This window comes from Colletotrichum graminicola, assembly GCF_000149035.1.
Source record: "Colletotrichum graminicola M1.001 genomic scaffold supercont1.24, whole genome shotgun sequence".
In the NCBI taxonomy this organism is placed as follows: Eukaryota; Fungi; Ascomycota; class Sordariomycetes; order Glomerellales; family Glomerellaceae; genus Colletotrichum; species Colletotrichum graminicola.
The window spans coordinates 160537-177353 of NW_007361028.1; the positions used below are offsets into that span (position 1 = coordinate 160537).

The 16817-nt window shown below is 45.7% G+C and overlaps 3 protein-coding genes across 3 annotated transcripts; all 3 read right to left on the reverse strand.

Moving 5' to 3' along the window:
* Positions 1 to 5748: 5748 nt before the first annotated feature.
* GLRG_06390 (uncharacterized protein) lies at positions 5749 to 6012 on the reverse strand (the record flags this gene model as incomplete). Its single annotated transcript, XM_008097075.1, has 2 exons — positions 5749 to 5799; positions 5884 to 6012. 2 exons carry the CDS (start codon positions 6010 to 6012, stop codon positions 5749 to 5751), a joined length of 180 nt encoding a protein of 59 aa, XP_008095266.1.
* A 2234-nt stretch (positions 6013 to 8246) lies between these two features.
* GLRG_06391 (uncharacterized protein) lies at positions 8247 to 8462 on the reverse strand (the record flags this gene model as incomplete). Its single annotated transcript, XM_008097076.1, has 1 exon — positions 8247 to 8462. The coding sequence occupies one exon, from the start codon at positions 8460 to 8462 to the stop codon at positions 8247 to 8249; it is 216 nt and encodes a 71-aa protein (XP_008095267.1).
* A 1544-nt stretch (positions 8463 to 10006) lies between these two features.
* Positions 10007 to 11630, reverse strand: GLRG_06392 (uncharacterized protein; the record flags this gene model as incomplete). The annotated part of the gene is made up of 2 exons (XM_008097077.1): positions 10007 to 10854; positions 10946 to 11630. 2 exons carry the CDS (start codon positions 11628 to 11630, stop codon positions 10007 to 10009), a joined length of 1533 nt encoding a protein of 510 aa, XP_008095268.1.
* Between the last annotated feature and the right edge of the window lie 5187 nt (positions 11631 to 16817).

The window sequence follows — 16817 nt, forward strand, 5'->3', positions numbered from 1 at the left end:
TAATTTTATAAAGCTACTCCCGAAAAAAAACTAAGTATAGTAGTAAGTTATATAACGTTCTTAACCTTAAGTTAAGTATCTTTTAAGATAACTATAGTAAGGTTAGGATTAAGTAATACTAACTTAGTCCTGCTTTTTCTATTATATTAAAAAGTAAGGTATCTTAGTTCTATATTAATTATATTTATAGTAATAGTATTTATAATTTTAATAAGATAGTTAACTAAATTTATAACTACTTTAAGATATAAAAATAAACGTAGACTTACCTATCTAAATAGTAAAAAATAACACTTCTTTAAGTTATATATAATAATCTTATAATAACTAAGATCTAAGCTCTTAAGAAGCTTATCTTAAAGCTAGCCTTTATCTAATAGGCTTTCCCCTTATTATACTAAAATAATAAGGTGTTAAGAAGTTAGTTACTAAATACCTACTCTAGGGTTCCTAAGTATAACCTTTACCTATATGCTCTAGCTATAATATTAAAAGGAGTATATAGCTAATTATAGTTATCTATTAGTACTACTATAAGGCGCCCTTACTATAGCTAGTACCTTACTAAATCCTTACCTTTATTACCTAATAATTAATATTAAGTAGACTATACCTACTAAGGCTAAGGCTGTTATTAATAGTTTAGTAATAACTATAGTAGTAGTAATTTTTATAATAGTAATAATAATAATAGTAGCTATAATACTAAAAAGTGCTATATTTACTATAAGCCTAGCTACTAGTTAATAAAGTATACTACTAATAAAAGATATAAAGCGTACTAGTAATTTAAAGGTAACTATTACGTTAAAGATACCTTACTAACTATATATAACACCTTCCTTACTAGCTATAAAGGCACCTATCTATAAGAAAAAGAAGATAAAAATAGTAATAATAATAAGGATCTTTAGTAGTATCTCTAAGGGGCCTACTTTATTATTAGTAATAATAAAGAATAAGATAATAGTGTATTTTACACCTTAACTACGTTCTTTAGTAGCGCTAAAGTAAATAGTAACATGCTTACTAGGCGTTACTAACTAAGCTATCTATTACTAATTAATAAAAATTAACCCTAATAGTACCTTTACTAAGTTACTTAGTACCTTTATACTAAATTATTACTTATTAGCTACTTTTTAAGGTATTTTACTAGATATAGGCGTAGTAAGTTACTTAACTATAGGCTACTTATAAGCTATTACACTATAGTAAATTTAACTATTTATAACTATTAACACTATAGCTATAAGTAAAGTAAAGATTAGGTTTAGTAATAGTAATACTATTACTTTATAAGGCACTATTATAGTAAAGACTTCCTTTAGGTATATTACCTTTTATATAATACCTACTAATATACCTTTCTTACTTTACTTAGCTAATATAAATTAACTATTAATTTAATTTAATAACCTTATAAATACTCTTTAATAAAGTAAACTTATAGTGCTAGTTATATAAAAATAAGGCTACTTATAAATACTACTTAGCCTACCTAAGTAAAGCCTTATAAGTTATTACCTAACTAACGTTAAGCTATGCTGTCTTTATTAATAGTTTAGCTATCTATTAATTTACTAGCTATATAAGATCCTTTATAAGGCTAGCTATAAGGTTAAAATAAAAGTAATTAAACACTTAATAAAGTACTATTATTATTACTAGATTTATAAGAAGGCTCCTTTTTAATTCTAATTTACCTTATATAATAACTATTTATTTAATTATAAAGTTATTATTAATATTATATACCTTAATAGTAACCTTATACTTTATATTATTAATACTACTACTACCTTTAACGCAGCCTGCTTCCTTTATAACATTTTAGTAAAAACTATATAGGAGGCACTATATTACTACTAGATTAATATCTACTAAGGACCTCTAGATTAAATTATTACTAATATAAGGTAGAACTTTATCTTAACTAAATTTTTATATAAAGCCTATATAATAGGCGTTAAAGTTAAGATTATCTCTATTAAAGCGTATTATAGCGTTAGGAAGGTTAAGAGATACTACACTATACTCTAATAGGCGTATAAGATAATCTAAAAAGAATACCTATCTATTAACTATAAAGTAGCACTTTAAAGCGCTACTAAAGTAGTTAATAATACTACTAGCCTAAATAGCCTTATACCTACTTTATTAGTATTTAGCGCCTACCTTTATATAACTACTAACTTTACCCCTTTACCTAAGATAATCTAATATATAATAGCTATCTATAAGGTAACTAAAGATCTTTATAAATATAACATAACGTAGTAAATTAATAAGGCTCTTACTACTTATTATAGCCTAAATACCTTTATAATAAAGGATCTGCCTTTAAGTAGTAACGTCTATATCTAGTGTAAAAAAGGAGGTTAGTCTAGCCTATATAAGTTACTTACTACTTAAGGTAAAGACTTTACTATTAATATTAACAGCCCTTACGTTTTTTAATTTATATTAGTTAAGCTATACTATATAGTAAATAATAAAGAAAAAGGCTTAGCTAAGTAACGTCCTCTATTTATCTTAAATAATAATAGTAGTTATAGTAATAAGCTTACTAAAGATACTATTATTATTATAACTAGTTTAGGGTAGTAGCTACGTACTAATAATCTTACTATTATATAACCTTAATAAGCTAAGAAAATCCCTATAAGATACACTTTACTATAAGAGACTAACGTACCTTATACTACCTTCCTCTTAGTAAAGAAAAAAGCCTATTAAACCTTTATAATCTAACTATATAAAAAAGGTATTATTATAGCACTTAGTAAGCTATTTAAGTAATTAGTAGCTACTAAGATTAATAGCCTTATTATATAAGGCGTCTTTAAATTTACTATAATTAACTAACTTTAGCTATATAAGTAAATTTTTAAATTATAAATTATAAATAAGGTAAAAGGCACTAATAAGAAGCCTTATAAGAAATTACGCCTTATTATTTAAGGCTATACTAATAATAGTAAAGAGGCTATTCTTACTTAGTTACTTACTATCTAGTAAGCTAGCTAGCAGCTTATCCTTATACTAGCCTTTTCCTTTTTTATTAATAGTAAAGTTATATAGCTATATAACATTATATAGGCCTATATTTAATTTACTTCTTACCTTAACTATACTATTTATACTAAACTCCTAGCCTAAATCTATTATAAGTACCTTAATAATACTATTATAAAGGTTATTAAGCCTCTATATAAGATTACTAAGGTAGGTACGTACTAGTAGGCTACTTATAACTATTACTATAAGGAGAATCTCTAGATAGTCTTTACTATATATAACCCTTACTTTCTCTTATTATTTAGTAAAAATCTACACTTTATACTTATTAGTATATAAATAAATAATACTATTAGCCTAATAGACCTTTTATTTTCTAACTAAAAGAATAAGGAACTAACTAAAGTAAAATTTATTATAAAGAATAAGTTATTCCTTACTATTAACTAACTACTTACCTTTAATAGTAGGATTATTATAGTTATATCTACTATAGACACTTTTATTACGCTCTACTAGAAAAAGTAAGAAGTAAAACTATAATTAATTAATATAAAGTTACCTATAGCCTACTAAGATTTTATTTAGTAATAGGCATAAGGAGTATATATTACCTCTATTTACTAGCCTAAAGCATATTATAATCTTTCTATTACAGCCTAATATAAGGAGCTAGATAATAAGGTAATTAAAGACCTTAACTATTAACTATAATAGTAAATAAGCTTACTTAACTATAGTCTATAATTTATCCCTTTAGATTTTATATTAGCTAAGCTGTTTATATTTATAAATAGATTATTTACTAATAATTATAATATAACTTTATAGTTAGGATTTATTATCCTCCTTATAAATAAGGAAGTTAATAATAACTAAGCTAAATTTCTTTTTTATAGTAATATCTTTTATTTCTTATCTATAAAGTCTAAATAAGTTACCTAAAGCGTCCTTATATCTAAAGTATATAAGATAGTTATAGGTATTAATATAGCTTACGCCCTCTTTATAACTATTATAATAATTATAAAGAAGCTTAATATCTTATTAATCCTAACTATTATATATATAGACTTATATTTACTTTATAAATACCTAGTTAAGCTAAGAACTATAAAAAAGAAGTATCTTATAATTAATATTATATTACTAAGATAGTCTTATAAGTAATATAAGCTTTATAAAGTCTAATAAATTACTAGATCTAATAATCTAGCTAATAGATTTATAAAGGTATTCTTAAATTAAGCACTTAAAGGCCTAGTTATAAATAATAAAGCTAAGATATATATAGAGGGTTAGGTTATATAGGCATAATAAATTATAATAAGTATATAGTAAAAAATAAATTATAAGTTATATAACTAACTAGACTATAATAGTAGTAGTTAAATCTAACTAATATAAAAATACGCCTCTAATAGCTATAGCTAAAAAGAAATACCCTTAAATAAGTTAGTATAAGCCTATACTATCTATAAAGAAAAATAGAGGATATAGGAATATATAGTACGTAACTATAAGAAGTATAATACTTTTAAAGTTTTAATTTTTATTACGTTTTTAGGGCTTTTAAGGGTAATCTAGATAGCTAGGGCACTAGTAACTTTTACTATAAAAGAAAAGTTACTAGTATTAATATATAGTAGGTATGCTTTAGGGGAGGTAGTTATGTAATATTTATATAACACACTGCCTCCCTTAGTAGTATCTACCTTACTACTAGTATACTACCTAAAAGTCTAGATTTACTTTATAACTAACTAATATAATAAGTAACTATATTCTATATTATAATTTGTTACGTAATCTATAGGATATCCCTCTTACGTGATTTAACTAATAGAAACAAAAAAACGAATAATAGAGGTAAAAATGCACACTTGGCGGGCCTCTATCACATCACTTTTCCACCTTGGCGGCCGAGCTGTTAGCTGTCAGTTGCTAGCGAGCGTATCCATCGGGACTGGGGCTGAGAATCTGCCGGTTGCTGCAAGTAGGGAAAAACGGTGACAGCAACGCCCGGCCCAATGCGGGCTGTTACAAACGGGGACCTGCCTAGGTCAAAGGGAGAGAGGGGGACGAATCATGTTGCGTTGAGAAAGACTCTCGGAGCCGTATGCACTCAACATGCACTCCCAAAAGTCCTTCGTTGTCAACCTCATAGCCTGGGAGGGGAGAGGGGCGCGGCCTAGACCCCGTCTCAAGGGGCGGCGAGAGACGTCTTGGTTTGCATTTCTGTACAAACCCGGCCGTACCGGGTTTCATCAACTGACTTGCTGATGAAGCTGGTGCGGCTGCGACTGCAAGGTCGGGCGCAACTTGGAGGCGACCCGGCCAGCCGAGGAGACTGCGGAAGCCGATATTTTGCATCTTTCGCATCGAGTCTGACTCTCAGAGCCCACTTACTCTTACATGGGCAGGCAAACTGCCTGCTGTTTCCAATGGTTTTCCAATGATGGGCGACGAAACAAACAATATCACCTATCGATTCTCCCCTCTCCCCTCCTCCTTGTCCACCATCCAAAACGCGGTCAAACTCTAGTGTACCTAAAGTAAGCCAAGCATTGAGCGATTGAGTTCTCCTCGCCGCCCCCCCGGTGATGGCCGACTAGCCGGGCTATTTCCCCGGGAGAGCTGGTATGCAGAGGAGGCCTCGGATACAGAAGGTCAACGGTGTAAGATGGATGGTGACAAAATGCTACGTCCAAGATGCATACGCATCCATCATCCGCCCATCATCCATCCATCCATGCCCTCTCCTGGGGAATTCAAACTCTGTTTCGTCGTCAGAAACAAAGGCCTGACAGTGTATACATACCTAGTACACCGCATTCAGAGGCAGGCTCCACGTCTACACACATCCCTGGTGCCCGATTGCCGTTGCCGTCTCCTCACGAGGCAGAAGCATGGCACTACGCCGAAGGGACTCGGCCGATTCGTCCGCGCCAAAGGTCTCCCGTCAATGCCGGCGGCCCCCCCCCTTGCCATTACCTGCTATAGCTAACACACACATGGCACACACCTACCTACGAGGGCCGGTGGCCTGCTGCGGCATCTCGTAGGCCGTCGAGCATCCATCCCGAGCCCATACTGCCTCCCTATGAACCTTTCCTATCCCGGCGCCCGAGAGTGAGAGCAGCCTGCAAATAGTCTACGGTAGCTTCTCATAAGTCCGGCCCCCAACCATTCAGCACCCGCCGATCGTGGGTAAGGCCTCTCACGCGAAACCAACAACCCTTATTCGTCAAACCCATCTTCAGCTCCGTTGTCGTCATACCAACCTTGCACAAGGCAGTGTGCAGGCAGTCAGTTGCATCACGCATGGCAGGCTAGCTCGTTCTGGTGCTTGCTGTCTTTTAAACCTTTCCTTCCACAATGTCGTGGCTTCCCTGGCGTGGTAGTGGCTGGCTGGCTGGCTGGCTGGCTGGCCCTTTGCACATCTCGATCTCTGGCTGATGAATGTGTTTTTTTCTCGTCCGGTAAGGCCCATTTCCCTGTCAGAGGTGCGGGACGGACGGACATGCCATCCCAATGCATAATACACTTTCAGGCAAGAAATATCAAGACTAGAGCCAAACCCTCCCCCTCCCATCGTCATATCTAGCCACATGCCGAGGACAAACGGCTTCCCACGGACGACTAAAAGAGATGCTGCTGCTTTACCATGCTTTGCAACTCCCCCATCAGCCTGCCTATCTATGGTAGTGAACTCGCCAACCTAGAAAGAAAAATATATACCAACCTAGAAGACGCCAAATAAAGAACAAAGGCGTTCCCCTGACCGAAAACACATGGCTGTGTTAGCGTCCTCGTGAGCGAAAGAGACTAGCCAGCACATACACATCATCAGCATATCTACCTGCAGCCTCTCTCCCATGCTCCACACAACCTCCTAGGGAATCTGAATGTCCTCCCCCAAGCCTACCAAACCTATCCCCACACACATGCTTCCATGCCCAAAACCACTCAACGCCCGAGGCGACCCCCCTTCTTCTGCCTTTTGGCCGCCGTGATGCATGCGTAATAAGGTGACAACGGCGCAAGGAGTGCAACACGCTCTTTGCGTCCCTCCCTCCCTCTTTCTGGTTGTCACGCTACCCAGTTGGACCCAAACCTTGTTCCCGTGCCTTTCTTGATTTGCTTCCTTACACAGTACACTCCTTCCTGGTTTCCCCCTAGTCAAGTGCAGCATGACACCTCGCCTGCATCCAAGAAAACGGAACTGGGCACAGGCCCGAGTCTGACCAAGGCTCAACCTTCTGGTCCTTCTCTTGGGTGCGCCAACCAATGGTACAGATGATAGAGGACATGGAAGGGGGCGAGAAACACGCTCAAGCTCCACTTGGTATCAGTCCCCACTGAACCCAAATAAGTATACAACGGGAAAAGAAAAAGTAGAAAAAGAAAAGAAGAAAAGAAACGAAGGACCAAAGGTCCGCCCCCCCGCCAAGGGGACGATACACCGGAAAATATAACCCCACGCGGTATTACATGACACTCACAGCCTCGCAGTGAGTACCGGATAGTAACGTGGACCGGGGGGGGGCAACCAGCCCCTCCTCTTGACCTCATCCTTGAAATGCTCTTTTCGCCAGGGAAAATAAAATAAGCCCAACCCAACCATCTGTCGATTTCTCCACTCTAGAATCCAAAAGGAGGGAGATCTGCATTGTCTTTCTCCGTCTTCTTTTCCTTCTTTCGCTTACGTACTACGTACCACATCGCGGTAGGACCGACTCCAGGCCCGGGAAGAGCAGCATACGGGGGGGGGGGGGGGGGCGAGGAGGACGAGGACGACGAGGTGATGGTGGTGGTGGGAAGGCGGATGGTTGGACGGTCCCAAACCACGGCCACCACCCACCCATCCAAAGAAACCGAGGCACACCCCCAAAGAAAACAGGGCGAACGATGACCGTTTCCCACATCCGTCACGACCCAATCAACAGCCGCCTCCCTTTGGAGGTTGGGGGCGAGCTCTCCAGCAAGAGCCAACCTGACAGCCCTGACTTTTCTTAGATCCCCCCCTCCCTAGTCAGACTAGCACCATGTCAAATGTCTGATCTTGCTGGAACGTGCGCGCGTGTGCTCTTCTCGATCAATAATTCGTATGTTCCTTGGCCGTGCTGTGCTGTGCTGTGCTGTGCTGTGCCCCCACCCCGCTCCCGTTGCAGTTGGCATGTATCCTGCACACTCTCAGCCAGTTGCGGCTCACTCATCCACCTCTACTTGGCAACCCGCACCAAGAAAACCTGCGCGCTGCTTGCTCTTCGGAGCGGCGCAAGGGCGAGCCAAACAAGTCGAGTCGAGTCGAGCCCGGGCTCCGTCTCAGTCAGGTCCTTGTCGACAAGCCAGCCAGCTGTGGCACCAACCAATCTCTTTCGCACTCTTGTCCTTCCTGCAAAGTAGCTATCTCGGGTTTGGGACAGTAGACCGCCCATCACAGATCCGTCATCAGGAGAGAGGGAGACTGTAGTAATAACTACTCGTCTTGTGTAGATTATCTAACCCCCCCCCACCGGCATCTCGCCAGCTCCCTTCTCCTCCTCTTACTCGTACCCGCTCGTCCGTCCGTCCGTCTCTGTCCGTCACCGTCCTCCGTCATTCCAGCAGAGGAGAGAGCTATGGCCACAAGGCGCACGCATCCCAGCAAAGCGAACGTTCTTTCTGGAAAGTAAGGAAAAAGACGGAGAGAGGGGGGAGATGGACGGAAGAGGGAGAAGAAGAAAGCAGAAGTGAACCCTCGTCACAGCTACAGGCTTTTTTTCCCAGGGAAGAACGCGGGGGGCCGGTGTAGGGAACAACCCCATCCATCTCTCTCCCTTCCCTACGGGATTGTCAAGAGGGTTTTCCTCTCATACTTGGATGGGAAATCTTGAGACGTTCTGGAAAACGGCCCAACGTAGCATCGAAGGCGGGGGGGACCCGAGATTAAGACGGTAAGACAAAAAAGACAGAAAGGGTCGGTCTGATGCGAGCCAAACTTTCGGAAGGAAGCCTCACCTTGGCAGGTATTACGGCCATTTCGTGTCTGGCCGTGACTGACAAGGTTTAATCGCCGTAAATGTTGAGACGTCACATTGGATTACGGTTATTTGGAAATCTCAGTGCACATTTGAATTTTTGTTTGTTTTTCTTTGAATGTTTTGTATTCAAAAAAAAAAAAAAAAAAGGGTAGTGGAAGGACAGCTGTGTTCTTTAGCTATTTCCTACCAGACTCGAGTTGAACTTTCCACTCCCTCAAGAGTCTTCCTCGCGCGAATGACATCGTCGCGAAACATCGGGTTCTTGGCCCAGGTATTGTCTAAACATCTTCTCCCTCCTTCGTTCTCGATGAAAAAAACCAAGTCCCTTTGTTTCTGCTATTGCTCAACCACTTCGAGAATATCCACGTCTCGAATGCAATCCAAAGTGAGACGTGATATCGTCCAACAATCGACAGAAAAACTGTCAAATAGCCTTTCCTAGATGCTTGCGCACAGGAAGCATGCATTGTAGAATCGAATGCCACAAGTGTCCCTGAAAATAAACAAACTCCAGCCAACCCCCCGTCTCTGTATCCTGTTACGCCTTGTATGCATCGCTGGGCATCCCTTAGTACAGAGACAGTTTCCCCGTCGTCTTTCCAAACCCAACTCCACGCTGAGATAACAAAAAAATAATAAAACATGAGAAAGAAGAAAAAGAAAAAAAAAACCACTCCCTCTTTTGGGGGTACAGGTCTACAGAAAGTGAAAAGAAAATCCGGCCTTTTTTTTTTCTCCCTGAGCTTGTTGGTAGATCCTTTCCGATATGGGAGTCCAAGGGTAAAAATATGGTCCACATGACTCATAACGAAATTAGATATCCTCATGGATCCTATGGTCCATGGTTTAAACGTTGATACGATTGTGTTGTGTCGTGAGTTGATTCGCCGAAGCAGTCCAAATGAGCCATGTGATGATGGTTATCCTGGAAAAGGCTGGCGTAACGGATGTGTGGCAACTTAGTAGCAGCCTTGAGGGTGAGAGAAGAGTGGGACCTGGTGGTGGAAGGGAACATGAGGATGCATTGAAGGTGCATGCTGGGCATACTTCAACACGTCTCCCCACCAAAACTGGACAAATGATTTTGGCGGGCAGCTCGGTGCCTGCATCTGAACCTGAACTGGCATGTGCCCAGGTATGGGCATATGTGCGTGAAGGTGCTCTTGTCCAACCGCCGGCGACGGCACGGGTCCTGTGTATTGTTGAGGAACAAACTCCTGTGTGGGAAATGATGCCGTCCTGGGATCTTCCGGTTCGAACGTTTGGGCGTGGCATACCATAGCCTCGTGTTGTTCCTGGAGGAACTCCTCATCAAGGTCGTCGATGGTCGAGCCGCTCGAGGTGAGCGAGCCGTCGTCGGATGAGCAAGTGGAGCCGTCGTCAGAAGAAGACGACGCAGGCGAAAGGGCGTTGTCGTAGTCGTCGACAATCGTGTCCTCGCATGTAACGTATTCGGTCATGTGCTCGGGCGAAGCTGGGGGTGTTGGGAGCACAGCAGTAGGCATCGCCGGGATGGTAAAGCTCCTGCATGCCTGGATCCTGGCCTTCAACTCGGGCAAAGTAATCCTCTGGTCCGGGTTCCGGGTGAAAATCCTTCCCAAGATGTCGTTCAGTTCATCCGACACTGGGAGGATGCTCTTCAAGGTATCTGGGCAACGAGTGTAGGCCCGGTAGGTAGAGTCCTCGAACGAGGCTTGCTTCCATGGGTTGCGTCCACAGGTCAGGTTGACCAGGATCACTCCGAGGCTCCAGACATCATTGGGGGCGCAGAAGTAAAAAGGTCTCCTGGCATAGTGGTCCAAGCATTCTAAAGAGGGGGGAAAAGAAAAATGTCAGTTGTGTTCAAGGGGGAGAGAGGCTTGAAGGAGTAGGAAAGTTCCTGGGGGTGGTGTGCCTACCTGGACTCATGTAGAATGTAGAGCCGCATCCGTAGTCCTCAGACCGGTCGGACGATGTGGCGAGGCCAAAGTCGGCGAGCTTGACGGTCTCTCCGTGGTCCGAAACAAGGATGTTCTCCGGCTTCAAGTCCCGGTGGTAAATTCCGAGAGAGTGGCAGTGTTCAACGGCATCCAAGATTTGCAAGAAGACTCTCTTGGCAAGATCGTCGTTTCCGACATACTGACCACCTTCGGTGATGTTGAAAAACAAGTCACCTTCCGGGCAATATTCCAAGATGACATAGATGCAGTCCGGGTCGTCAACAATCTTGAGCATCGACACCACGTTAGGGTGGGCCGAGGCCAGATAGTGCAGACGGATCTCCCGGTTCTGGAAAGCAACTTGTCGACGATCCAATGGGGTTCCATCTGGGTTGAACTTGCTGAGGCACTTGACGGCATAACGGACTCCGGTCTTGACATCCACGGCGGAATACACAACACCATATGCGCCAGTCCCCAGGATGGTCGTCAACTGCAACTTGCCCTCGAGGAACCTTCCCAGTCTCGCCTCCGGCGTTAACGGGACATATCGAGCCTGGCAGTGGGGCGCTGTTGTGATGGGCTGCTGAAGGGAACACTTTGAGTTGTCGTACACCGGCGACGCGGGAGGAGTGGGATAGCCAAATCCTGATACATGCTGCATGTTTTTTGCGGGTCCAAATGGGAGTCCTTTCTCTGGCGGTCTTAGTTGGGTCTCGAAGGCGAGATCCAAACTGGAGAGAAGATGATAGGAAAGAGAGAGAGAGAGACAGAGAGAGAGAAAAGTAGAAACGGCCTTGTCCTTTGGGTTAGGAAATCCTGGAAATCCAAAAGTAAATCCTGGGCAAATGTCCTGTGGCCTAACGGGTCGAGTCCTTTGGGTCGAGTAGAGAGGTTGAGATGCGCAAGACGTCGAGTCAACGAGTCAAACACGTACTGGTCGCCTGGGATTGAGATAGGGCGTAGAGGTCGGTCAAGGTTGTTCGTTTGGATCGGAGGCTGAAGGGCAACTGAGGGATTCAGTGCTCCGAGGATCGTGAGGAGTTGTAAAGAGGTCGACGGGGAAGGAACGTAGTTGGAAGAGTTGGTGATTGAGTCTCGAAGTGAGTTCTGCCAACAGCACGACGTGGGATATGGGTGGTTGATAATGGCTGCCACCACCCCAATGAGGAACGAGGCGAAATGATGTTAGCGCTACGTCTACGTACCCTGGTCGAGGTGTGTGTTGCGTGGAGCATCCACCATGGACGGTGGCTCCTGGGACCCCCAGTCGTCTTCGACATTACCAGTACAGGGATGGGCGGCTTGCCAGGTCTTAGCCATGGGCCCACTAATGCACCATCCATTCTTGAGTTCGACGTGAGCGGCGGGCCAGTGGGTTAGAGTTGAGAGTGGCCTGAGGCCTGAGAGTCGGCGCCATGCTGAGATGGAGGGAGAGGGGCGTGTGAAGAAGAGGGAGGGGTGTGTGTGGACTGGCGGGGGGGTGGACGAGTGACCAGCAAAGATTCTCTGTTGGAGCCCCTCAGAGCAGCCATTAGGACGACAATAGTACCGCTGATTGGCGGCTCTGGCCAATATACGAGCAGATATTGTCTGACGCACCAGGTAAAGTGGCCTCGTCCCAGGGGGGGGGGGGGGGGTATGGATGGGGAGGGGAGTGTTGTGTAGCTGGGCGTGCGTGTTTGTGTGTGTGCGTGTGTGTGTGTGCCCGGTCTGTTGTGATGACTCTGATCCATCACCCCCAGCCGTGCTCCATCGACCCCTGTCACGGCTACTTGCTGGGTGTGTCAGACGAAACGGATGGCCGATGGGTGTCGAAGAAACGGGGCGTGCGTGAGTCGACGCCTCCTACACCCAGCCCACGCATGGGACGACCCTGACGGAGGGGACACAGTCTGTCTCCTGCTCTTTGCCCTTTAACATCAAGTGGAACTGGCTGCTGGCTGCTCGCCCTTGCGTGGTACCTCCATTTGAGTAAGCATCCATCATCGTCATACGGCGAGGCGACACGACACGCAGCACCCTGTGACTTGAGATGTGCAGTTTTCCTTCTTTCTTCCACTCGCCTTGGCTTTCGTCCACCGCAGGGCGAGTGTGCCCGTTTTTTTTTTTCTCCTTTATTCATTTTGGTCAGGTTGCCCGGGCGAAATGGCCTGAAGCTGACCAAAACAACCTAGAGAATGTTTGAACCAGGCATGGAAGTGCACTCCAAATATAATGGAATGAGACACAGTATCCTTCACCGCAACCCAGGATCCCACCGGGCGATGTGATGTGTGTGCTATGGCTTGTTGCCAGCCCTGTTGCTGATGGTCGGTGGCAGAACACTCTGCGACCACCGCCAAACAGTGCTGTGAGCGAAGGACTTCGGATGCTTATACGCAACAAGGGTTGATTGGTTCACTGCCATGGTCTCGTAGCAGGAGCGGATGCCTGTGTGGCGCTTGGCAGGCCGTTTGCATGAAGTCCGGGAGTAAACGAGTGTGGGCTTCGGTGGCCGGCTTGCCGTTCTGTTGCAGAAGCTGCCTCGCAGGCTGGTGACGGATCAATGCTCCGCGAGTTTTGCATGGCTCACTTGCTGCCCATCGCTTCCCGTTCGGGCCTCAGGGCGGCGCTGATTGGCACTGAAGCTGCCAAGCGAACGACCTCTAGGGCTGCTGGTCGCAGGCGCAGCAGCCCTTGTGGCTGCACCGCTCCTCCTCTCATCTGCAGTGTGCACCACTTATTGTCCTGCCTACCTACAATCATTGGCTGACACGGCTGCCCACAATCATCTAGCCTGTGCCGTATCTGGCTTGGGTGAATGGTTGCGTCGAGTGGCTAGAGAGTATGGACGTGGTAATGGCTGGCGGCGTCCACGGACCAATGAATGGTACTCCCAAACTGATGCAATACTACTAGTTGGTGCCGTGTAAAGTATTCCCAAAAGGTCACGTCCATGTGAATGGCTAGGGACGCTGCACGATTGTCTAGTTGATAATGCTGATATAATGTTTTTCACATTGACACCACATTCCTGGTTGCGCTAACACTTGTAAGTGTATCCGTATGGTGCAGGTTTCGCAACGCCGGTCACCAAGCCCGCCTACGCCTAGACTGTGTCTTGAGGACATAGTATGCGCAGTGTTTGCTGACGGCAGCTCCGCCAACGGGTAAAGGACCCGGCAAAAGAAGGTCCAACAAGACATCATGGGAATGTGGCCGGTCCAACTGGACCTGTCTCATCAAAACTTCAGTAGGAGCGCGGCAAATGATGAACAGCCTCTGACGGCCGCAAGCGAGACTTGTCTAAAGGATACCGTAGCCTCTTGCAACCGTACAGGGGGGGGGGGGGGGGGGGGGGGGGTAAACGGCGGCGGAGGCGGCTCGAGTTTTGCACTCGGGTAGACCAGCTGGGCCGGAGACGAGGCAGCGGCAGCTCCAGCAGCAAGCGGAGGAACAGGCCTGGATTCGGTGGCTGTGGAGTCGCAGGGGCGGGAGAAGGAACAAGATTCGGATTGCCTTTGGAAGGGGGCATTCTCTTCGATCTCCAGTGACGGCGGCCAACGTGGTCATGGGTCGCACATGGGCCTAAGATTAAGAACGACCGTTTGAATGGACGGACCGGGATTATGTTCCATGATCAGAAAAAGAGCGGGTCAGTATCGTGAGAAGCATGTCTCTTCTTTTGTGCAAGAAGCTCCAGGCGGCTTGATGGGGGAGGTCCGCCGCAACGCTGCGTTGGATGTGCATCGTTGGTGCATGCGTCCTGCAGAAAGGCTGCACGTCTGTGTGGCTCGGAGCGGTAAACGGGCGGAACGGGGAGGGTCTGTTCGAGGTCTGGTTTGCCATCGGGGCGACGCATGTCAACGCAGTATTGCCTGAGGCCACTGTCGTGTGTCGTTGCGGTGCAGTGATCAGGTCGATAATGAGGGAGCGGTCCAACTGGACGAGAAGAGAAGATGGTGTCGTGTTCGGCGTCTGGTGAGCCAAAAAAAAATGTGCTAGACTGACTGCACTGTACTGCCTGTTGCGTCGGGCCAGCCAAAGATGTGAGATGCTGGGCTGCAGGCGACTGAGAGAAGCCGCCGCCTCGTACTTCGTGACGGCCAACGGGGCATGGGAACAGGGGTCCCCGGACACAAATTCCCGAGGAGTGAGGCTGTCGACGACGGGGCTGTGATGGATTATGATGTGGAAGGCCCGTATAATGGTCTGCAAATGCTGATCCCACCGACCCAATAGGCAAATTTGAGCGTCCTATTGAAGCATGGCGCCCATGGTTCACGATGCAGTGTAGCATCCAGTTGCATGTTCTTGACATACCGCCAGTGGCCACTCGTCAGGAAACATCGACCTATTCGTAGTCAAGGAGGGAGAATGTTCACAAGATATGCAGTAGAAGGAGGGAATGGAGAGACACCATACCGCCCCTTCGCCCCGGTTCCCATCATCTCCTGGGTCTCGGCGGTCCTCGTTATGGCGTTGGTGGCCGTGGCGGAACCGTGGCCCACCAGATTGTAGTACCTAGTGTATTCGTAGGGCGCCCTGATGCTGGCACTTGGCTGGTCAGATCATCATAGTAGATGAGTTGACGGGTGGGTCAGTGGAAGCAATAAAATCGGCTCCGCACCGTGGGAAGGGGGACATTTCCAATGTGTTCTTCGGCACGCGATTGCATGTGGAGGATGTGTGCCATGACATCCAGTCTAGGCCCAAGTCCATGGCGTTCCGCCTGCTGCTGCTCCTGTTGGTGCTGCTCCTGTTGGTGCTGCTCCTGTTGGTGCTGCCGCTGGTGTTGGTGCTAGGCGCCTTGATGCATCTGGTGTCAGGAGTTGGTCTGTGCCGCAGCAATGCGTTGATGCAAAGCCAGCCGGGTTGGATCTGTTATTCACCCGGCCGTGATATTCGGGGGGGAACCCATCTGCTCCAAGGTTGCGTTGCATACTTGGGGGCGCGCCGCGTTTCGACCGGAGCGGAGCAAAGCAGAGCAGAACAGAGAATTCCCACTATAACAGATGGAAGTGGGAATGTAGCAGGGCACCTCCCCACGATCGAGTGAGGTTGGCGCTCGGGGTGTCGAATGGCGAGACACAAGCAGCGGTTCAAAGGATGCAACAACGACGAAGGATGATGGGAAGGGAATGAGAGGATGGGAGAGAAGGTTGATTGGCAGGTAGAGTCCGTGCTGCGCCCGCCTAGCTTCTTTCCTTCCTTCATTCCTTCCTTCCTTCCTCGTTCCCGCCGTCTCCTTCTGGAGCCAATTGCGGGACGAGGTGGAAGTGGCTGCACCTGCCAGCCACCTGCCCGCCTTCCTTTCCCAATCCGCCGGTCTACCCTACCACCTGCCAGTCCAGTTTGCAGTTCCTTCCACTCCTATCCGTACTCCTCCTGCTGTTCCATTCCATGTGGCTGGCTGCCTGAGGTCTCAACTTTCCTCTTCCGCTATCTAGCCTCAGGTTTCAATACAATGCCGTCCACCCCAGGAAAAGAAACAAGCGGTCTGCGCATGGAACTGCATCGACGTACTGTAGTACCGTACGGACCACACTTGCCTTTTTAGGACTAGCGTATCTGCCAGATCTCATCGTCCAACTCTTCCGTCCATGCCGTCCCTGCAAATCTTGAAATGTTCACGCGCTTCCAACGCCTTTTGGCGGTCCAGTCTCACTCTCCCGAGTCTCGACCGACCGCCCCCTGTCAATATTGGATTCGACTTCTTGTGATGAATCTCACCCTGGATTCGTCCCGAAATCTGCGACGCTGGCTCTGGATACCCCATGCACTTCATCCTATGGATTGCCGGCACACGTATGACATGATGGGCTTGGGCAACCGAGTAATATCACGCCGTGCTAATGACAGCGTCCCC